Raw genomic sequence first — 24,781 nt, 5'->3', positions numbered from 1 at the left:
TATCCACCTGCCAGCCAATATGTCTCAGGTGCACCTCCTTAAGCCAAGATGATCCTATTTGGGCTTAAGGGTGAAAGGGGGGATGGCTACAAGGCCCAGAGTCCGGAGTCCGTAGACCGGATCACGACCCGGAAAGTGGGTTCGGGACTGGACCATTACAAGACTAGCGTATTTGTTTTATTCTTAGTTGTTCTTTTCAGCCGCAGTGTAGGCTTTGTTGTCCATTTGAGTGTTTTAGTCCATGGCCCTGTATGGCCCAGAGTTTATTGTTTTCTTTTCCCTTTAACATTGCTCGCATTAAAGTATGTGAACTATTGACCTGCTTCAGTGTCTCTCACTCCACACTAGGGCTATGTCCGCACCGGGAGACAACCTCAGCTAATAAGTGTTGTTTCAGCATTAACGTCTGTATTCCAAATCATTGAGGAGTATTGTTAGACATTAAGGAGCAGGATATGGAATCTGCTTCCTGTCATAAGAATGGAAGACAACTTCCAAAGCTGAATGTACGTCTACCTGAAGAAGTCTAATCTGCAGATGCCTGAAGAGAAAACTGGGTTGTGGGATTGAACTGGGACTTTATTTCAAATATAGCCACAGCACAGTGCATCAAAACTAAGTGATACACTCTGGAAATACTCAGCAGTTCAGACAGCTTTGGCAGAGAGAAACAGAGTTAGTGATCTAATAAAATCAGCCTAAAACATGAGCTGTAGTTCTCTCTCCACTGACCAAATAAGTATTTATAAAATGTGTGAAAGCACAACAGCTTTTAACCCACAGTTGTCAGATTCTTGATCAGTCCAATTGTAGAATAAGATGGACTCTTACATTCTACCTTGTTCTGATCTTGAACTTTATTGTTTACATGCACTGCACTTTCACTATATTGGTATTGTTTTACCTGTTCTTCCTCCGATACACCGTGTAATGATTTTGATCTGTATGAACAGTAAGCAGGACAAGTTTTCACTACACCTTTGTACATGTGAGAATGATTAACCAACACCAATACAAAATAATGAATATTGTAGCATGTGAATTGCAGGAAAAAAAATGCAACAGGGTCCATTGTTCAGCTTCTGCAAGTGATAGTCAAAAATTCATGCTATTGTTGATAAATTATATATTAAACAACTAAAACAACTGCATTGCTCCAAAGAGCCTTACATGAGGTCATTCTTACCTTCAGCCATTAGGCTCTACAGTGAGTCAACCTATAGCCGGTGAAGTGATGACCCCCTCCTTTTAGACATTGTGGTAGCTTATTTTTTATTCTTTCTACCTCTCTTCTAATATTTATATATGTCTACTTTGTAATGCCACTGAGAAACAGTAATTTCCTTTTGGATCAATAAAATATCTACCCATCTTTCTCCATCAGTCTATGACAAATGTAGACTTAAAATAATGAATCGTAAATAAATGCCAATTGCAAGAATAAAAAAATAGTGCAACTCACATTTTGGGACCTATTTAAACAATAAAATTGTATTTTGTAGTCCCTTAACAAAGTTAATATCCCAAGGATTTTCACAGGCTTGATATGAAACAGTTTACTAATGAGCCTCATAGAGTGTTATTGGAGCATATATCTAAAATTTTGGCAAAAGATTTTAAGGAATTTCCTGAAATATAAAAGAGGGCCAAGGGTAGTGAAGAATCTAGAAGTGGTGGAGAAGAAGATTATAAAGTTGTGGAGAATACAAAGATGGTGAGTATTGTTTTTGTGGGCTTTCTTGAAGCAAATGTTTAGAAACAGAGACATTCAGTCAAAATGAATTTAACAAACTCTTTATTCAAAACACCACAGTACTGGTTACTGCTTTATAAAATCTATTACTGTACACAGAATCATAACTTTGTTTTCTGTTGAAAATAGAACTATACGAGTAGCTAAACTGCTTATGAATATTAAATAATACAGTCAGTTCATTTTATGCATTGATGTCCAGATATAAATTAACTTCAGATGCCCATGATTGTGATACATCACATTTGTCAGTACATGCTTTCTCTGTTGTTATGGCTGTTGTAAACATTGTGAATTGTGAGTGCTCCTGTAATTACGTGCCATTATAACTTGTGTACCTCTACTGCATGTTCATTCTGTACTTGACATTCTCCATCACCATTACTGTGTGTGTCGAGTGCATGAAACAAATGTTGCACTGAGATTTTTTAAAATCTAACATTCACCTTTGTTGTGTGTGATGTAGATCCTAGTACCCCCAATGTAATTCCATGGTTTCATCATGACAATTCTCCACACACATTGGTTCATACTACCCCCTCTAGTTCCTCTTCTTTTCTTCCATTTGTCTTTTTAAGGGGCTAATTTAAAATTGGTTGTGTATGGAACTGCTGTTTCATCAATACCTTAGGGGACAATATCATGGCCCACACCTCTAATCCCTTTCAGACTCTTGACCAAAATGAGAAAGTTCTCATTTATAACTTGTAAGAAATCAACATGCACCCTCCTGAAAGACAGGCATGATGCTTTCACTGGAGCAGTGGCCTCTCATCCTGATGTACCGAACAAGTCTTCACCAGGCCTTCAAAGTCCTGTTTATTATCAAAACTCGAAATTCAAATCTGAAGTATCTGGTGACAAGGCAAATCTACACAACTTCTAAGTTTACTGTACATATCATTTAGCCACTACCTTCACATGGGTAATTCCCATGTATTAGACATGAACATCCTTCAGTATGCATACCCACTGTATTTTCACAATCAGCACTGCAACGTGATCGTTTTACTAGACTCATTTCCAGAGGGCTGGGTTCATGTTAAGTGGAACATGGCAAATGGAGAACTTAAACTATCAATTAAATGAAAACCTTACATTTGCAATGGTGACAATTAAACTACCAGATTGCAATAAAAATAATTTTGCTCATTGGTCTCTTTTTAGAATATAATTACAAATACTCAACCATATGAACAACAAATAGGATTTGGAGACTTAGGAGTACTTGGCTGACTTTGCATTTTAATAAAATTACAGCTGGTCTCACAGTAACTTTTACTCTGCATTCCAGTCCACGTATGATACCCTTTTCTAGCCTTGTGTTTCAAGATTCTAGCTATCTCTGCTTTAAAAGCATTAACAGATTCTGCTTCTTTTGTCCTTTAGGGAAAGCATTCCAAAGACTCACAACCCTCTGATTTCCTCATTATTGCTTTCTTTCTAAGCAGTGACTCCCAGTCGCAGTTTCTTCCATTAGACAAAATATTCTTTCTATATCCATTTTTTAAGACCTGTCAGGAAGTGTGTTAACAGAACAATTGGAATAGACCATTGACGATGGTGTTGCCAATGACCTCCACATCCCATCACTAAGAAAAAAGGGATATTCCTTGACTACGAAGTAAAGAAACCATTGAGTGCCATCCCATCGAGCTGGACATTGAATGGGGAGATATTGGATGCATATGGTCTCACAACTTCTTTGTTATTTAGCAAAAGTAACTGTACTTTAAAAGTGGATTGGTTTGCCTCTGAGATATTCAAACCGTATATTATTTATGATCCTTGTAAGAGATATTTCAGTAATTCTACTAGAGGATTCAGATGGATGTGGATGTGAGAAGCGATTGCAGGACTATATATCAGAGGAATTGAAACAGATTGACATTAGGAAAGAAACTGTGATGAGTAGACTGATAGGACTGAAGGCTAATAAATCCCTGGGTCCAGATGGTCTGCATCCAAGGGTTCTAAAAGAGGTAGCTCAGGAAATTGCGGATGCATTGGTAATCAATTTCCAATGTTCCTTAGATTCAGGATCAGTTCCTGAAGATTGGAGAGTGGCTAATGTTATCCCACTTTTCAAGAAGGGAGGGAAAGAGAAAACGGAGAACTATCGCCCTGTTAGCCTAACATCAGTCGTGGGGAAAATGCTTGAGTCCATTATTAAGGACGAAATAGTGGCATATCTTGATGGCAGTAATAGGATTAGGCCGAGCCAGCATGGATTTACCAATGGCAAATCATGCTTGACTAATCTGTTGGAGTTTTTTGAGGGTGTAACAAGGATGTTAGACGAGGGTAAGCCAGTGGATGTTGTGTACCTAGATTTTCAGAAGGCATTTGATAAGGTCCCACATAGGAGATTGGTGAGTAAAATCAGAGCTCATGGCATTGGGGGCAGGGTTTCAACATGGATAGAAAACTGGTTGGCAGATAGAAAGCAAAGGGTAGCAGTGAATGGGTGTTTCTCGGACTGGCTGGAGATGACTAGTGGGGTACCACAGGGCTCTGTATTGGGACCACAGCTCTTTACGATTTATGTCAATGATTTAGATGAGGGCATTGAAAACTATATCAGCAAGTTTGCTGACGATACTAAACTGGGTGGCAGTGTGACATGCGAAGAGGACGTTAGGAGAATACAGGGAGACTTGGATAGGCTGAGTGAGTGGGCAGATACTTGGCAGATGTCATTCAATGTGAATAAATGTGAAGTTATCCACTTTGGAAGCAGGAACAAGAGGGCAGAGTATTGTCTGAACGGTGTCGAGTTAGGTAAGGGAGAAATGCAAAGAGACCTAGGAGTCCTAGTTCACCAGTCAATGAAGGTGAATGAGCAAGTGCAACAGGCAGTGAAGAGGGCAAATGGAATGTTGGCCTTTGTTACAAGGGGAATTGAATACAAGAGCAAGGATGTTCTTTTGCATTTGTACAGGGCCCTGGTGAGACCACACCTGGAATATTGTGTACAGTTTTGGTCTCTAGGTTTAAGGAAGGACATTCTGGCAATTGAGGAAGTGCAGCGTAGATTCACTATGTTGATTCCTGGGATGGCAGGGCTGTCTTACGCTAAGAGATTGGAGAGTTTGGGCTTGTACACACTGGAATTGAGGAGATTGAGAGGGGATCTGATTGAAACGTTTAAGATAATTAAAGGATTTGATAGGATTGAGGCAGGAAATATGTTTCAGATGTTGGGAGAGTCCAGTACCAGAGGGCATGGATTGAGAATAAGAGGTCAGTTATTTAAAACAGAGTTGAGGAAGAGCTTCTTCTCCCAGAGAGTTGTGGAGGTGTGGAATGCACTGCCTTGGAAGATGGTGGAGGCCAATTCTCTGGATGCTTTCAAGAAGGAGCTAGATAGATATCTGATGGATAGGGGAATCAAGGGATATGGGGACAAGGCAGGGACTGGGTATTGATAGTGAATGGTCAGCCATGATCTCAGAATGGTGGTGCAGACTCGAGGGGCTGAATGGTCTACTTCTGCACCTATTGTCTATTGTCTATTGTATATAGGAAAGAAAGGATCCAGTTAGATTGCAGGATTCAATTAGAATAGGAAGCAATAGGAAGAATAGCAATTAGAATTGCTTTAAGGAGTTTAGTGATGACAACTGAGTTTTTGGAACTCCCTCAATCCCTTGGTTCTTACCTGCTTTGGGTGAAAAAATCTTTCACAGATTATGCTGAAATCTATAGCCCTTTATCTTCAACCTATTCTTTCTTATCAGAGGCTCTTCTTCTCACTATCCAACCTGTTTATGCTCTGCATTATTTTCCACACTTCAGTCAGGTGTGCTTTCAGCCTTCTCAGTCTAAGGAAAACAACCAGTTTCTCCAATGCCTCCTCAAACTCCATCCCAATCAATATACTGGTAAATTTCACCGCACACTCTGCAAAAAGAATTGCATGTTGGACTCCTAGCTATTGCATAACTAAGGTTATGCAAAGTTAGTAGAAGAACCATGAATGTCGAGGGAGGTGATGAATTTAGTCAAGAAGAAAAGTAAGTAAAGCTTGGGAATCTAGAATCAAAAAGAGCCCTTGAGGATTATAAACAAGCCCCAAAAGACCTCACAAAGTGAATTAGGAAAGCCAGAAAGGACCAGGAAAAGTCTTTGGCAAGTAGGATTAAAGAGAATCCCAAAGCATTCTATCAATATCTTGAGCAAAAGCAAGTCAGGAGAGGTAGGACTACCTGAGTATAATGGCATTTGCTTGGATGTGCAGGATATGGGTGATTTTCTCAATGAGTATTTGCATCAGTATTTATCAGAGAGAAGGATGTGGAGGAAAGGGAGTTTAGTGCTGAACGTATTGATATGCTTGGGAACTTTGATGTAAGGAAGCAGATAGAGTTGAGTTTTCTAAAGAACATTAAAATGGATGACCCAAGGGCCTGATGGGATATAGCTCAGGTTATTGACAGAGGCAGGAGATGAGATTGCTTGGGCCATGACAAATGTCTTCATGTCATTTCTAGCCATAGTCAAGATCCTGGAGAACTGGCAAGTATCCATTGTTGTTCCATTATTCAAGAAGGGAACCAGGGATAATCATAGAATCTATATATCAGTGAGTCTCACATCAGTGGTAGGAAAGTTACTGGAGAAAATTCTTAGGAATAGGATCTATAAGCATTTGGAAAACCATGGGCTAATTAGCTACAGCTAGCGTAGCTTACTAAATTGATGGAGTCTTTTGTCAAAGCGATGAGCGTGATTGATGGAGGTAGATCTGTGGATGTTCTCTTCATGGATTATGATAAGGTATCTGACAAGGTCCCTCAGGGGAGACTCATCCAGAACATTAAATGCATGGGATCAATGGTGCCTTGGCCACTTGGATTCAGAGCTGGCTTGCTCCTGGAAGACAGAGGATAGATAATGGTCAAAGGGACTTATTCTAGCTGGAGGTCTGTGATTTGTGGTGTTTCACATGGACCTGTACTGGGACCTCTACTGTTGTGATGTATATGAATGACTGGAGGAAAACATAGATGGGCTAGTAAGTTTGCAGGTGATATGAAGGTTGGTGGTTTTGCAGATAGCGTAGAAGTTTGTCCAAAGAATATAGCAGGATATTGATCAGTTGCTGATATGGGCATTGAAATGAGGTGCTTCACCTTGATAGGTTAAATGTAAAAAGACAGTATACTGTTATGGAAAAGACCCTTGAGCAGAAGGATCTTGTGGTCCAAGTTTACAGCTGCCTGAAAGTGGTTACATAGGTTGATAGGGTTGTTAAGAAGGCATACAGCATGCATAAAACTCTAGTTAGGCTGTATCTGAAGTGTTGCATACTGTTCTATTTGCCCCATTATAAGAAGGATGTTGAGATTCTGGACAAAGTGCAGAAGGTACTTACCAGAATGCTGCCCAGATTAGAGGGCATGTGCTACAACGAAAATTTGTCCAAACTTGTGTTGTTTTCTCTGAAGCGGCAGAGGCTGAGGGGAGATCTGATAAAGGTCTATAAGATTATGGAGGCATAGGTAGAGTAGACAAGAAGAGTCTTTTTCCCAGGATTGACATGTCTAATGTCAGAGGGCAAGCATTTAGGGTGAGAGGGTGCAAGTTTTTTTGCACAGAGAGTTGTGGGTGCCTGGGGTACTGGTACAGGTAGATTCATTAGGGATTTTTAATGTGAGGGCAATGGAAGGAGATCAACGTTGTGTAGACAGTAAGGATTAGTTCAGTTAGCTATTTGATTGTGGGCTGAAGGGCCTATCCCTATTCTGAACTGGTCTATGTACTATTTTAACCTTCCCAGGTATACAATCAGTTCTGAAAATGAGGGCCTTAAGGCCACACCTTCATAAGAGATCCACAATCCCATGTTCAATCTAGTCATTAGCTAATAACAATGCATTGTGTTCTTTAACTAAGGTCAAGGGTTTCAAACGTGGCCAATTTCACTTCTTAGAAAGAGAGGTGAATAGACCAGTTGTGGTGTCTCTAGAATCAGAATCAATAACAAGGAATTTCCAATGCAGTAGGGAGTGAGTCAGCAACAGAAGCAGCCAGATCTGCTGAGTTTTACCAGTATCTCCTTTTACTATCTAAATTCCAGGATATCACCATAGTAGTTCCTCAGTACCCTCAGTGCAACCATTTTCAACCACTTCATTAATGATTTTCCTTCCATTGCAATAAGCACAAAACACAGTGCTTACCCCTAACAGTCTGGGCTTAGGCTACTCCATAGACAGGAGATAATAATCCTTTGGAACCTTCCCAACAGATTGGAGTAGAGCAATACCGCACTTTAGGAGGTGAGAGAAAATATGGAGAACTGTAAGCTAGTTAACCTGCCATCAATTGTCGACATAATGCTGGAATGCATACAGCGAGATCAATTAACAAATGATGGCAAATTGTGAACAAGAGCACAAGCAAAAAGAAAGCAATGAAAAATCATGTGCAGATGTCCCCCCCCCCCCACAAAGGTAGAGCGTTCCTATCAAACCTTTCTCAAGCCGAAATGGCGTAAAGCGAAGAACCATTATATGAGAAAAAGTTTCGTAAAAGCGAAAATCCTCTTTGTAATGTGAAAACTGGTTACTAATGTAGGTCTTTTGTAAAAGCGAAGCGGCGTAAAGCGAACATTCGTAAAGCGGGGACACCTGTACTAAAACTTTCTAGGTGCATCAGTCTTGGCTGATTACATTCATGCAGCATGGAGACAAGTGGAAAGTTGGCAACATAAAAGAACATTACTAAGACTTTGTACTCGGTACTGTTGGTCAAAAATTTAGTTAATATCAGTCATGAGTCAGTTTTCTAGTGTTTAAATAAAGCTTTCTGTGCCCAAAATAGAAACACTGAACTGAATCACTGATTGGGGCCCAGTCTCAACCCAATAAATTGGTGTTGAGCTTTTACGTGGAATTGAATCTTGTCATATCGAAAAGTTCCCCAGATTTTATATTTGAATTAGCAGACATCAGATTGTATAGAAACTATTTGATTAGTACTTGTAAGGGGCAAGTTCCCAGCTAGTTAACACCTGAGCAGTAGCCACATAGATAGAGTATTGAAAATAATGAGTCAGTTCAGTGTCTACTTTTATTGGTGTCAGAAGAAAATTGTTTTAATGGTATTGAAGATAATTTTTGTTACTATACACAGGATTTATATTAAAATTCACATGATAACCTGCAACAAAATCTAAATTATTCTTATAAGCCAAATCACTTTCTGTTGGGACTTCAATAAATTAAGTCCCTCAGACTTTATTTCCATTCAGATGCATCTTAGCTGATTTGCAAATTAGGTCTATATATTTCTATTAAGTTCTGACATACAATGATAATTATAATGAATACAATCACTTTTAATTGTTGCAGCTATTATGTGCAGAATAGAACAGTATTATCCAGACAGTGTATTTTTTTCCAGTGTTATTGACTAGTAAGTGACCTCAGAATGATCTAACGACAAATTCAGTAGGAAGTAGGAGTGGTCAATAAATACTAGCCTCATCAATGAGGCCCATAGTTTGTGAAGGAAAAGAATATAGAACGTAAATATCAGATAAAACAGATTTGAACATGTCATAATACATATTTAAATCCTTTAGCTTATTACTATATATATGAGCAGCCAAATTCCAGTACTTCAGTTACATTATTCATACCTAATTCCTAAAAGTAGATTTAATAATCATAATGCCTAATAAAATTTTCAGTAAAAAGTGCCATTAAACCAGTATCAACTTCTGCATTCACAGCTTACAATCAATTGTGCAAGATTGCCAGAATAAATATATCTTTGTTAGAGGATAGATTCAAACATTTCTTCCTGTATTTTCACTTGCAGGCATATCACCTCAGTGAACCCTTATCCATGAATGTTTTAACCTCTTCATTCTGATACTATCACTTGCCCATCACCACTTGTCTGTTCAAATCCCTCAATCAACTAACTGATGACCTGCTCACCATCTACACAGCTTTATTCCCCTAAGCCACCTGAGCAAATCCCAACCGACCTACCTTCTACTTTCTCCTCATGGCACGCTCCCAGCAAAGCTGAGATGACTTTTTGACTGTTGCCTGCATCCGCTCCCAACAAATACATGAAGCTTTAGAAATCTAATGTCTCTATGCCCAACTAACCTAAGTTACCTGTGTCTCTTTATACCCTGATATTGGGAAACTCTATTCTTGAGTTTGACTTATGGTCATTCATCCTAAATGCTAGTTTACAATTTATTCTGTTTGCAGAATACTTCTTCATTGTCAAGTTATTGTCTTCCAATGCTATTTCAACCAGGGTTATTTTATGGATGAATACTCACTTGTTCTGCTACTATGCAGAAAAATATCCTAATGTACAATTGTTTGTTTTGTAACTTTTCTCCACAAATGATAAAATTTCCATTTTATTTCAATAATGGGAATTATGATTCCATATGGAGGAATGGAGCAGGAACAATGTCTTTGAGAAATAGCAAACAGTATCAACTGCACTTGCTAGCTCACAGCAATATTACTCTGTTTGAAGAGAAACTAGAGAACGTAATTTGTATGGGTTAATTTCACTTCATTTAATGGATTTAAAGTGAGTGTTATTTGCTCAAATGGAGTTTGTAGTTGTTACTGTTCTATTTAAAAAAGCTTCAATTTTCAAAGGGGCCTACAGTAAAGTGGTCAAGTATCTCCCTCTCATTTGTTTTCAGCTTTGGGAGTATAAGAACATGACTACTTTTTAAGTAAACTGAAGATATGATCTGCTGAGTTTCAGCCATGGTAACTTCCCCTTAATTTTTCTAGCAACTTCAGGAGTAGTTTTTTTGCTGGTGATTGAGACAGATTTATACCGGGTGATCTCATCCTGTTGAGCTACATCAGGATACACTGGCACCCTCAGTCTGGCAGCTAGTATTAAAAGTGGCCAGCCACTAAAGGGTAGGCATCTGAGCAGCTGGCATGTTTCAATGATAAGTTGTTTAAAAAACAAAAATAACTTGATGAAGCATGTTCTCCAAAATTATGTAAACTATTATAAAATTGAGGATCTTCTAGAAATCTAAATTGTGCAATGTTCTGTTGGTCTGTGTGTTTTACACTGATTCCTGAGTATTCTGGTTGTATCACTACATTCTGGTTTCTTCAATATACAGTATGTCATTGCAATACAGTGTAAACCGGGAAAGTGATTATCCATCTGTACCACTGCAGATCAGTTGCTGGATTAATTTCCCTCATTGTTTTGACCATTATGTTCAGGTTTTCGTTTCTTATAAAACTTGATGTGACCTTTACTCATACATCCACATTTGAATCTACAATCAAATCAAAAAGAAAGCATTGTTATAAAGAATGAATGTTAACTGAATCCTTTCCAACATATTCCATGACATAGTATATAATTTCAGAATGGCATTATTTTATAAGACTTGAGGCAGGCAATATATGTTAACAAAGAAACACAATACTATGACAAAGAACTCCATTAACAAAGCATGCCACATGTCAACGATGGTAAGGGGAAACTTTGCACATATGGTTGCTCATAGAAACATCAGTTTTAATTTATTAGGCAGGAACCACAAGCAGTGACCACATTATTATTAAAATACTGGAGATGTAAGAAATCTTTGCTTGATTAAGTGGGACAACTGGAGGCAGTATTTACTTGATGGGACTTCCAGGAGTGCATTAGGCTGGAATTAACACCCTGGAAGATGGGTGAAAGTGGATAATGTATTCTGGAGGAAGATGGTGCATTGTAATGAATGGAGCCAATGGCCAAGTTTGAGGAAGATCCCCCGCTGGAAAGCATGAGTGTGGAATTTGAATGATCATGAACAATCAAAACACACATCAACACTTGCCATGGCTTTGGCCATAAATAGTTCCCAAGCCAAAGAAAGCAATAAAGAAAATAATAAATTAAAAATGAAATGGGTATCATAGAGTCCTGGTTTTTCTATGAGACCCCTAGCTTCTTCCCTCGCATTTTTCCTTCACTCTGCTCTGACCGTTATCCCTGGCTGGCATTCCATTTCCCACCCTCCTCACTTAACAGGATGTCATCAGTCTGTTAGATCAGGATGACACCACTGAGATTCATGCTGCAGCTGTAAGGGAAAAGCACCAAGTCTATATGCTCATGGAATTCCACAGAGTGTGTGAGAACCTGTTGCTGAAGGTTAATTTTAAAGTATCATGTCAAGGAGGAGTCCAATTGTAGAATGAAGCTGAAGTGAGCTTTCAAGGCAAGACAGTAAAATAATTGTGCTCTAGTAAGGAGGAAAGGGACAAGGACACCAGTCATTATTGCAGTGCTGGGTGTTTTAAAATGCTCCACATTCTGTGACAGCTGAGGATTATGGAAATCATAATGAGAATTACAAAGAAACAGCAGGCATTCATGGATGGGATGAGGAAACTAAGCCATTCAGGGAGGAGAGAGGCTAATGTTTGCAATTTTGTGATGAATTTTTTGAAAGGCGGAATAGCAGCTTGCAAACATAATGAACATGGGCACTGGTAATGTGGCAGCTTCTTATTCAACTCCCAGATAACCTTCACATTGTCCTGTTGGACTGCCTGATGCAGTCAGTGTTGGCAGTCAGATGTGTTAGCATCAGGGAGGATTCAGAAGAAGTTCAAAAGAATGATTACAGTAATGAAAGGATTAATGTATGGGGAGTGTTTGATGGCTCTGGGCCTGTGGGTGAATCTAGAGAGCACAGCCACAGAACTGATGTCCAACTAGAAAAGAGGTGAAGAGGAATTTCTCTGGATAGTCAGTGTATTTCCTAAGTATATCCATGGACTTCACTGCCACAGACAGCTGTGGAGGCCATGTCATTTGAGTTTATTCAAAGGGGAGGTTGATAGATTTTTGATTAGTTAGGGTGTCAAAGGTTCCAGGAAGAAGGTAGGAGAGTAGAGTTGAGAGGGATGATAAAACAGCCACGATGGAATGGCAGAGCAGATTTGACAGGCAAAATAGTCAAATTTACTCCTATGCCTTATGGTCTAACTCAACTCTTGTTATTTTAACTTTAAAGATAAAGATAGATGGTTTCTTAATTTCTTGTTAGAGTCACTGTGTAACATTTGGAACATTGAAATTATTATACTAATGTGCTCTAAACTGTTGTTTGGTGCTCAGAACTGAGAGAAACTATTATTACAACTTACCCCTTTACATTTTTCATTTGTTCAAAGGTGTCTGGGAGAGGGGCTTTGAATGTTTCAGGCAGCAACAAAACAAGAAGCCCTGATAATGCTGTAGAAATTCCCATTAGAGTAAAAGGCAAAAACTCATCATGTACACCTGTGAAAATACAGAGATATTTTTTAATAATATGAACATTTGTGCATCCGAACAGAACAATGGACTCAGCCTACCTCACCTCATGTTGTCAATAAACACTCTTAATGCAGGCACTTTAATCTTCAAGTTAGCTCTTAACCCTTTATGTTAGGCAATATATTCCAGAAAAAAAGGGCTGTTTGTTTCCAGTGAACAACTGGAAAATTCATTTGGAATTGACTAACTGCCTCAAACCCACAGACTGTCATTTTGCCATACAGTGCAGAAGGCCTTACAGGAAGTATACAGGACTGTAACGAGAGTCCTTGATGAAGATGGCTTGGACCCAAATGCTGGAGTATCGGAGGCTAGGATTGAGACACATTATGAAACTGGATTGGGAATCTGAGCACAAAAAAAAAAACACTAGATGAAATCACGACTAGGCTTATAATTGACCACTGAACCTTAGTTCAGGTGCCCTTTAAATGCTTAATGCTTGGCGCCCAAAACATGATTGCCAATTAGCGGGACAATCCTGAATCTTTAAGGGGCCGTGCCAACTATCCATACTCTGGGGAGTTAGAGTGTCTAAACCTGGTGTGGATGGGTGCATGTCACAACAGGACCTCTTCCCCTATGGCTGACTCCTGACAGCCCTAGTTGCTCTGACAGATGATGATTGTAGTCATGGATGAGAGCCTGATTCAAAATGTCTCTTTCAGACATCCAGCACCTCTCCTCTGGTCTGAATCCTTCCCAATCCACAAGATATTGCCAAACACCTCAAAAAGTGCACAATTCCAAAATTCCTCTCCAGGTGAAAACCTGTCCCCCATCAACAAACCTGGGTGGTGGCAGGGCTGATGGTATTGGGGCTAACAGCTGGTGTTCATAGGCTTTAACTTGGAAGTGTGGAAAGTGGGATTGATCTTGAGGGTTTTCAGAATCTGCAAGGTGTAAGCTTTACTTCCCTGAGAACCCTGAAGGGTCCAATGAACTTGGGCACCCATCTCCTGGACTCCATTTGGAGAGGCAAACCCTGAGTCAACAACCAGACCAGTTGCCCAGGCTGTAAAACTGGTCCTTGCCTTCTCTTGTGGTTAGCTTTTATCTCAGCTTTCCAGACAGAAGCTAACAAAATCTCCCTGGCCCTAGTTCATCTCTCCTTGCAACGCTGGCTGAGCTCTTTGGCTGCAGGAACCACAACCTCTGCCTCCTGCACAGGGAAGAGTGGCAGAGAATACCCAGATTGGCATTTGAAAGGAGACATCCCATGCGCCGAATGCTGTGAAGTGGTTTGGGCAACCTCTGCCCACATCAAATGGTCTCACCACTCGTGCGGTATTTTAGAGGGCAGGCATCTTATGGTACATTCCATTACTTGGTTCATTCTCTCTGCCTGGTCGTAGGACTGTGAGTGAAACCCTGAGGAAAGACTCGCTGTTGTCCCAAGCAGTTTGCAAAATGTCCTCTAGAAGCATGATGCAAATTGTGGACCGCGATCCAACATAATGTCCACAGGAAAACCATGGATCCTGGAGGCCTGCTGCAGGACAGTCTTAGCTGTCTCCATCCAAAGATGGAAGCCTGTCCAAGGTGATGAACTTGTAGGCCTTTGAAAAATGATCCTCAGTTACCATGGTAATGGTCTTCCCCTTGGAAGGACGAAGACCCGTGACAAAGTCCATGGGGACGTGAGCCTATGGGGGAGGAGTCCTTAATATTGGGTGCCGCACCAGCTATTCATACTCTAGGGAGTTAGAGCATCTAATCCTCAGAAGATGGCATGGATGGGACATAGCATAACACAGTACCAAGATTTCAGATATTATGTGTGTTATTACACAGTGGCCAATATGCTACAATGACTTTAGTCACTGTCTACTGATGTCATCTGTGCAGAGTAGCAATAGCCTTAACAGCAGAAATTGTTTCTCCTTGCCTATATTTCCACAATGAAAAACAGAAATGAACATTAAAAAAAAACAGTGGCATGCCTTCTGAGGGTGGCCTACTGTTAAGTAGTGCTTGACATTGTCATTTCCTCTTTCATGTCCTTTCATTGTCTTAACACCAACAATTCAATTGACTTCAACTTTGAATATACTCATCGGCTGAGCAGCCATGGCCTACTAAAAAGGAAGACACCAAACATTCAAGATCTTCTAAGTGAAGAAAACTCTTCTCAGTCCAACTTAGTTGATCGCATGTCTGAGACTATGATCCTTAATTCTAGCAATCTTCAGCTAGGGAAATTGTTTTTCAGTTTTTAAAATTAAGGGAATATATTTACATACTAGTTGATAGTACATCATAATAAAGAGCTTTCAAACCAGTGAACTCTTATTGCATCCGCTCCCAGAGAAACCTATTCTTTATTGGGTTTTAAGACCTAATGAATCTCAATTTCACTCCATTATTTCAGAAAAAGCTCTCTGTCTGCTAACTAATCCACTTTCCCTGTTTATATCTGAATCCTTGCTTTTCTGCAAACACCTCAGCAAGACACTTTGCATAGTAATTTCTCAAAATCCACTTAACATTTAATAATTTATTTGGTTATCTGTTTGTTACAGCCTTAAAATACTGAGTTTTTGCAAAAATTTTGGTACTTCTAATGTTGCTGGAAGATATTCTTTACTAACAATAACCATTTTAGACCTTTTCAGAACTTTCATTGGAATTTTGTTTTCATCTATTTTCTGTTAACAAAATCAAAAGGGAGTAATTCATCTTTGAAGATATGTACAAAATGAAGCCAATGGATTAGGGGTGTTTGGAGTTATGACGATTGGGGCTGGTTAAAACAAAAACACCCCTGCTCCTTCGGAGCTGTGCAGATGGATCCAGCTGTTGTCAGCTCCTTCTAAGATAACTGGAGTTGTAGAAATCCAGACAATCTTCAGTGAAAAAGAGGCATGTCACCACTGTATATAAAGAAAATCAGGATCCAGACCCCAATTCTGAGAGGATTATCTGTCCTTGCCTATGATAAAATGCTTACTCTTGCTTCAACAAATATTCACTCTGTTAATGATATCAGAAAACACCATCAAACTCAAAATATGGGACACATAACTGTATATGATGGAAAGAATGGTTAATTCTGCATATTTATATCATTGTTTATCTCCACTTACACACTGTGTGCACAAAGTGTTTAGATTTGGAATGGTCTCTGGGTGCTGAGGCAGCATAGAATATTCTTTCTTTAAATCTATATGCAGTAGATAATGTCAAACAATTTTCTTACCAAGATAAAAAATGTAAGGTGAGACAATGCTGCCTATCCTGCTGGCCATTGAACAGACTCCAACACCCATATTTCTTACTGCTGTTGGGTACAGCTCAGCTGTGTAGACATAAATCATGGAGAAGCCACATGTAGTTGCAAGTTTTCCACTCATCACCAGTGCCGTGGCAAGTCCTGAAATATCTAAATAAATCAGAAACAATCAGGCAGGTTTGTTCCTAAACTCCTGTTCGTACCTTCTGCCATGTGCTTGTCACACAGAACGATTTTCTGCAAACATCCCTTTGACCTATTTATAGAGTAATGCAACACAGAAACAAGCCCTTCAACCCAACTGGTGCATGCCAACCAGTCCCAGTCGACAGCATTCAGCCCAAACCCCTCTAAGGCCTCCCCTCCATGTACCTATCCAAAATACCGTTTAAGTGTTGCACCTATACTTGTCTTGATCATTACCTCGGCAGCTCATTCCAGGTACTCACTGCTTTCTGCGCAAATAAGTTACTTTTCACACTTCTTTTAAATTTCTCCCCTTTTCCATCTGTGTTTTGGGCTCTCCAGCCCTGGGGAAAAGACAGACCATCAACCTTATCCACACCTCTCATGATTTTATAAACTTTTATGAGGTCATTGCTCATTCTCCTGCTGTCAAAGGAATAAAGATCTAGTGTAGCCAACCTCTCCTTATAACCCAGGCTGTATCCTTATAATCTAGGCAGCATCCCTGTAAATCACTTCTGCACTCTCTCCAGTTTGAGCTTTTTTCCCAATAACAGGATGACCAAAATTGCACACAATTCTCCAAATGGGGCCACACCACAAATTACTTTATAACTGCAGCATAATGTCCCACTCTTAAACTCATTACCCTGATTAATGAAGGTCAGCATGCTAAATGCCTCCTTCGCCACACTGTTTACTTGCACGAACTATGAATTTGTACTCCTCACAGGTTGCTCTGTTCCACAGCAATCGTCAGAAACTACCATTCACTGTATAAATACTAGCTTAGTTTGACTGTCCAATGTGCATCACCTCACACTGAAGATGAAAGTTAATATCATTAAAGTAATTACAATGTACGCTTCCTTCTTTTTCCTTACCAGAACTTCAATATCTCTCATCATCTGTGGTTCTCTGTTCTGGGTATGTCCACATTTCACCATGACAGGAGCGTACTGTCCCTGGACTCTTGATAAGAACCTCCCACTTGCTGACTGTTCCTTTAAATAGAATCTTCGAGTTGATTTCAGGTAGATCCTGTCTAGTGCCCTGTAAGTTGACCCTGCTCCATTTCAGCACTTTCAACTTATGGACCTGTTCTGTCTTTTTCCATAACAATTTTAAAGCTAACAAGATTGTGGTCATCTGCCACAAAACCCAATCTCCCTTGGGATCAATAAAGTATGTCTGTCTGTCTGTCTGTGCCAAAAATCAGGATGTAATGGTGTGTGTTCCTCATTCATTCAAATTAATGGCCAGAAAAAAAAAATTCTTCCATTATTTGCCGTATGTTTTTCAAATGGACAGATATACAATCAAAACATCCATTCATAAAAGAAGATCTCTAATGTTGATGTTACACTGAGTTGACAGGTAGAAATAATTCTCCTGTACTTAATAAAGTGGCCACTGAGTGTATCTTCATGGTCTTCTCCTATGATAGCCCATCCACTTCAAGGTTCAATGTGTTCTGCACTCAGAGATGCTTCTCTGCACAGCACTGTTGTACTGCATGTTTTTTTTTTGAGTTATTGTCACTGTCCTGTCAGCTTGAACTAATCTGGTCAATCCCCAGAACTTTCTCATTAACAAGGCATTTTTGTCCACAGAACTGCCATTCATGGATTTTTTTTTTTTGTTGGTTTTCACACAAGTAAACTCTAGAGACTGTTGTGAGTGAAAATCCCAGGAGTTCATCAGCTTCAAACCACCCTGCCTATCACCAGCAACTACTCCATGGTCAATCACTTAGATAACACTTCTTCCTCCTTCTGATGTTTGTTCTGAACAACAACTGAACCGCTTGACCATGTCTGCATGGCTTTATATCCACTGAGTTGCTGCCACGATTGACTGATTTGATAGTCCTGATAAATGTAACTAATAAAGTGGCCACAATGCGTATGTTGTCCTTATGTCGCAGGCAATGTTGAATTGACACACAGGTATGTGCTAACAGCATTGGGTGACAAAGTCGGTTTGGGAGAATTGGAAGAAGTGAGGTGTTGGATAGATTTAGTTCACAACATAAGGTAACCGTATCCTTTGGGTGTTAGTTCCATGGTATTAATTAAAGTAAGATTCATCTGTACTTCCAAGAGGACCAGAACCTTGTCATAGGGTTTGGAGGCTTGTGTGCCTCAATGATCCAGAGAGCTATGTTGGCTGGAGTCAGGGCTTTGTGCTTTGAATCTTGCTAGGATCACACTTGCTGAACAGATCAAAGGGTGGAGAGTAGTCCACTGGTCCTCCAGTTTGGAGATTCTGTTCAGGGCTAGCAACACTGACCAGTCAAAAAGAAAATGTAACAGAAACAGCAATGAAGAATCCTATATCTGTGTGCAAGGGTATTCCGGCGTCTCCACCTGGGATTTGCATGACTGACAGTAATGAAAACTGAAAAGAAGCTATTGGCAAGATGATAGATGCTCTGAACGCTACCAAGACCAACCGCAAACTTGGTTTTTGTAATGCATGACCATGTACAGCATTGGCAAGCTAGTATAAATAACCGCAGAAATGCATTGTTACAACCGGCATATACTGGGTGTCAGTGAAAGCAGAAGGGCAAGGTCTGGCAGACTAAAGGCAGCAACCAGTGAAACAGGTTTATACTCAGGAAGGGAAATGGTCAGGAAAATGATGGTGTAGTTGTCATTTTGAAGAAAGGCTTTGAGAGTGGAAACCAAACAACAGTAGGCTGATGAGAGTCAGGCTGAGAGGGAAGCAAGTGATCATGACTGTGATCCAGTAATATGTTCCAACTAACAACAATAACATTGAAGAAAAGGATGTCTACTATGAACAACTGCAAGTGGAGGTAGGATTAACACTATGCCATGACTTAATCATAGTCATGGGAAATTGAAATGCCAAAGTGGGAAATAACAACTCACACTACACTAGGGTCATGGGCATGCATGGATGTGGAACAATGGTGAAAGAATGGCAGAGTTTTGTGCCATGACCAGTCTGGTCATAGGAAGGATTCTCGTTTCACACCATGAAATTTCACAACTGACATGGTGATCACTCAGTGGAAGTGAGAAGAATCAGGTTGACCATTTAATAATCAATGGTATGTGAGGACAATCCTGGCAGGATGTAATAGTGAAATGAGCAGCATATTGTATACAGGAAGTGATCACCTCATTGTTGTTGCAGTGATGAAACTCAAGTTGAGAAGCACCAGGACCACATGCACAAAGATGTTGAAAGCTCAAGGATACCGGTGAAAAATCTCCCTTCACCATTTAGTTTAAGAACAGATTCCAGGCCCTGCAAGACCTTGACAAGGATATGTCAGTAGATAAGATTGACAAAATGTGGAAATGGATTGCCTCAGTCTTCAATGAGAGTAGGGAGGTGTGTCTAGGATACAGAGCTGAAAAGAAGAAATGGATACAGAAGGAAACATGGTCAGCCTTAGAATAAAGATAGAAAATTAAGAAGAAAATGTTTCATGCAAAGTCAACACAAATTAAGGTGCAACTTCAATTAGCATTCACTAAAGCTAACAAGAAAGTGAGGAGATTTGGAAGAAAGGGTAAGAGAGTCTATGTGGAAGACCTTGCACAGGCTGAAGCAGCAGCCAATTGAGGTGATCAGGGAAATATATACAAGATTTAGAGGGAAGTTCCAGGCCAGATCTAGTGGTCCTGTGAGAGGTAAGAATTGTCTCCTTTTGACATCTGTGAAAAAACAAGAAGCACGATGGACAGAATACTTCAGAGAATTACTGAATAAACCACCATCAAATGAAGAACCTGACATATAAGAGGCAGCAGAGGACTTCGACAGGTCCATACAAGAAAGATTGTTGCTGCGATTAAACCATCAAAGAACAGCAAAACTCCAGGATTTGACAGGTTGAATGCTGAACAAAGGAAGTTGTTGTTAGGATCCCCAAGAAAGGAGCACTAAGTGATTGCAACGCTGGTGTGGCATCACACTTTTGTCAGTGCCCAGCAAGAGTCATTGTCCAATGGATTACAGATGCCTTCGATGTGTGCAATGGGAAAGAACAAGTTGGCTTCAGGAGAAACAGAGCCTGTGTTGACCAGATCTTCATACTGCATAGCATCACAGAGTGGCAGAGACAACTGTTGGTGAATTCCATGGGCTTCAAAAAGGCTTTTGATAGCATCCACTGGGACAGCATCTGGCAAATTCTCAAATCATACGAGATCCCTTCCAAAACTGTCCAGCTTATCCAGAGCTTCTATGCTAATTTCGCCTGCACAGTAGGGGTCTGCAAATGAGTTTTGAAAGCAAGACAGGAGTCAAGCAAGGCTGTGTGATGTTGGTGATATTGATGCCAGAGATTGACTGGGTTATGAGGCAAACAATGAAAGATAAGCAGAGATGCTTTAGAAGGCCTTAACTTCGTGGATGACCTTACATTAGTATCACACACAAACCAGCACTTGCAAGAGAAAACTCAGCACCTGTGTACCTTTGCTGGATATGTCGGACTCAGTCAGCCAGCTAAAGACTGAGACCAAGACCCACAATGTAGAGTCTCTTCCTCTAATCAAGGCATATGGCGTTGATTTCTCCAGATTCATCTACCTAGACAGCGTCATTCGGCAGGACTGTGGGACCAAAAATGACGTCCAGAGCAGACTCAGCAAAGCTAAGTCCGGATAAATATTTGCTACATTTTAACTCATTCATATAATCTGTAAATTATTTTGTTTTAAACCACACTAGCAGTGGTATCTCATCAGGAAACATGCATGCATGCTTTCCTGATGCAAAACTAAATTGTTAATGGATACCAGAATAGCCAAGTCCCCATCACTGATCCCCGGGTAATGGGTCACAATTGATCATTTAGGATATTTAATTGTCCATTTAATTTACTCCTTGTTTCTTGTAAATTAGCTATCTTCCTAACCAGATTAAAAATTTACCTCAGTTCAGTCAGTTTCAGCTGAGTTCAACTGTTCTTAGCAGCAGTGATCAGTAGATTTTTTATTGATATTTTAAGAATTGCAGGTTGCTGAAGAGCCAAGCATATATTACCCTTTAAGTTTCTATACCATTATAAGGGATCAAAGTATTTAAATTGCAAGGGAAATTGGACATTTAACTTTGTACAGTTGATCATGGGGGAAATTTTTGAATTAAAGATTAAAGTATTTGATGCACCATCAATAACTCTCTCTGAGACGTGAAGGCGAGATATCGGCTTTTATTGACTGGAAGAAGGAACAAGCAGTGAGTCACCACCATACTACATCCTGGAGACTGAGAGGCCGGGCTCAGGCCTCAATCGCCTTTATACCGGGGTCTGTGGGAGGAGCCACAGGAGCAGTCAGCAGGGGGCGTGTCCAGACAGGTATATGTAGTTCACCACATTCACCCCCCCCCCCCTTTGTTTTAAAAAGAGTCCCCATGTGCCGAAGTTTCTTAAAGGTTAAGTCTATCAGGTGGTCGAATCTGTCGCTGTGATCTACGTAGCACCGGATGTGATTGCACAGGTGCCGGTGGTGGTGATTGCACAGATGCCAGTGGTGCTTGCACCGGAGATGGAGTTTGTGCTGGTTCCGGCCTAACTGGAGGTGTCAGCCCACTAGGCGTCAGTGATCCCTCACGCATGTGCGAGGCACCTGGTATATACTGTTATGAATGCACCACAGCTCTGAGGGGCCGAAGGGGTGGGGGAGCCCCCTCCTTTGTGAGAATTGCCAAAGCATTATTGGGTTGGCTCAGAGGACCCGGAAATGAGAGAGACCTGGCCATTGTCTCCTGGAGACCACATTTGTGGATTGGGGACTATGCTGCGTGCAAGCCCTTGGGCAAAGTGGGCTGGTTGAGAGAGAGATTGCATCATCCCAACCTGATTGACATCTGAGACCCCGTGAGGAAGTATAAAGGAGGGTCTGGGGGAACACCCCCTTTAGACGCACCAGAAGAAACGCTAACGATCCCGTAGTAGCGGGAAGCCATTTGAAGGAAGTCACGTGCGTTCGATTCCGTTGCTGGAATCGGTGACTGGAACCACGGAAACCAGCTTTTAGCTAACAACGGGGAAGCCCGCTCTCCTGACTCAATGGATTCGCTTCATAAAAGACCCGGGCAAGTTTCTTTTCTCACCAATCTCTCTCTCTTTCCAACAAGTGAAAACCCAGCGGTCCCCCCCCAAAAGGCTGAAGCCTGCTGGAACTGAGTGACTTTTATATTTCCATCAGACAATATATTATCCCCTAGACAAACGATGGAGCTGTTTCTTATTGATGGTCATTATTAGACCCGTGCTTTTAGATTGAGTAGTGACGACGTATATTGGCTGAATGTTTGTATTAATCTTATTTTTGTGCCCCTTCATGAATAAAGACTTTTAAGAAAATAGTACCATCAGACTTCAATGGACCTCTCTATCTTTGCTGGTAAGTGATCCAGTTACGGGATTTCGTAACACTATGCATACGAAACGCCCGGTATATGAGTGTCATGAGGAGTCTGTGTAGGGCCTGGTGTGCGCGGTGTCACCTTGGGTTCAGGGTTCATAGTTACCAGAGAGTGTTCAGGGTAGTGGTCTGCTGCTCCTGCGGACGCCAGGTCGCAGACGGAGACCGTGTCCTCCCGCCCATCAGGTAAGACCACGTAGGCATACTGAGGGTTTGCATATAGAAGGTGAACCCTCTTGACCAGGGGGGAGTATTTATTACTCCTCACATGTTTCCGGAGCAGCACTGGCCCTGGGGACGGCAGCCAAACTGGTAGGGTGGTCCCACTGACAGACTTCCTGGGAAAAGAGAATAGGCGCTTGTGAGGGGTGGCATTGGTGGACGTACATAACAGGGAGCGGATAGAGTGGAATGCCTTGGGGAGGACCTCCTGCCGTCAAGAGACTGGCAACCCTTTTGACTTAAGGGCTAAAGGTGTGGCCTTCCACACTGTGGCATTCTCCCTCTCCACTTGTCCATTTCCCCAGGGATTATAGCTCGTGGTCCTACTAGTAGCAATGCCCCTAGCCAGCAGGTACTGGCGCAGCTTGTCACTCATTAAGGAGGACCCTCTATCACTGTGGATATAAGGGATATCTCAACAGAGTGAAGAGCTGGCGCAGGGCTTTTATGACGGACGTGGTAGTGGTGTCGGGGCAGGGAATGGCAAAGGGGAACCGTGAGTACTCGTCGATAATGTTGAGAAAATAGACATTGCGGTCGGTGGAGGGAAGGGGGCCCTTAAAGTCAACACTCAGTCGCTCAAAAGGGTGGGTGGCCTTAACAAGTTGCGCCGTGTCAGGACGGTAGAAGTGCGGTTTGCACTCAGCGCAGATTTGGCAGTCCCTGGTCATTGTCCTGATGTCCTCCAGGGAGTACAGCAGGTTCCGGGCTTTCATGAAATGGTAAAATCGGGAGACCCCCGGATGGCAAAGATGTGGATGAAGGGCGTATAGCTGGTCGAGCTGTGCGCTGACACACGCTCCCCGGGATAGGGCATCGGGGGCTCATTGAGCCTTCCAGGCCGGTACAGGATATCATAGTTGTAGGTGGAGAGTTCTATTCTCCACTGCAAAATGTTATCATTTTTGATTTTGCCCCACTGTTGGTTGCTGAACATAAATGCAACCGAGCGCTGGTCAGTCAGCAAGGTGAACCTTTTGCCGGCGAGATAGTGCCTCCAGTGCCTAACAGCCTCCACTATGGCCTGGGCTTCTTTCTCCAGCACGGAGTGCCGAATTTCAGTGCCTTGGAGGGTGCGAGAAAAGAATGCTACTGGCCTGCCTTCCTGCTTGACGGTAGCAGCCAGTGCGAAATTGGAAGCGTCACACTCTACTTGGAAGGGAATGGTCTCGTGCACCGCATGCATCGTTGCTTTGGCAATGTCCCCTTTAATGCAGCTGAAGGCCGCACGGGCCTCAGCAGAGAGGGGAAATGTGGTAGACTTGACCAGGGGGCGTGCCTTGTCTGTGTAATGGGGGACCCATTGGGCGTAATAGGAAAAGAAGCCTAGGCACCGTCTGAGGGCTTTGAGGGTGGTGGAAAGAGGGAGTTCTAACAGGGGGCGCATACAGTCGGGATCAGGGCCAATGACCCCGTTTTCCACGACATACCCAAGGATAGCGAGTCGGGTGGTTCCAAACACACACTTGTCCCTGTTATAAGTAAGGTTCAGAGCTTCGGCCACTTGGAAAAATCGTTGGAGGTTGGCGTCCTGATCCGACCAGCCGCAACCACAGATGGTGATGTTATCCAGATAAGGAAATGTGGCCTTCAGTTGGCACTGGTCCACCATCTGGTCTATTTCCCTCT

The 24,781-nt window shown here is 41.5% G+C and overlaps 1 protein-coding gene across 5 annotated transcripts in view; it reads right to left on the bottom strand.

The window, feature by feature from the left end:
* Positions 1–8,494: 8,494 nt before the first annotated feature.
* Positions 8,495–24,781, bottom strand: part of LOC132405626 (organic cation/carnitine transporter 2-like) — a 76,778-nt gene continuing 60,491 nt past the window's right edge. The window contains exons 8-10 of one of the 5 annotated variants that reach the window (XM_059990585.1): positions 16,293–16,391; positions 12,922–13,057; positions 8,495–11,051 (exon numbers count right to left, since the gene is read on the bottom strand). In XM_059990585.1, the coding sequence (XP_059846568.1) occupies positions 10,961–11,051; positions 12,922–13,057; positions 16,293–16,391 (326 nt within the window). In that variant the 3' untranslated portion in view covers positions 8,495–10,960. Of the gene's footprint in view, positions 11,052–12,917; positions 13,058–16,292; positions 16,476–23,036; positions 24,780–24,781 lie in introns of those variants that run through there. The other 4 variants (XM_059990584.1, XM_059990586.1, XR_009515933.1 and 1 more) reach the window with 4 other exon arrangements.

This window comes from Hypanus sabinus, chromosome 15, assembly GCF_030144855.1.
Source record: "Hypanus sabinus isolate sHypSab1 chromosome 15, sHypSab1.hap1, whole genome shotgun sequence".
In the NCBI taxonomy this organism is placed as follows: domain Eukaryota; kingdom Metazoa; phylum Chordata; class Chondrichthyes; order Myliobatiformes; family Dasyatidae; genus Hypanus; species Hypanus sabinus.
Note: the sequence above shows the minus strand (reverse complement) of the source record. Positions and strands in the feature narration are given on the sequence as shown.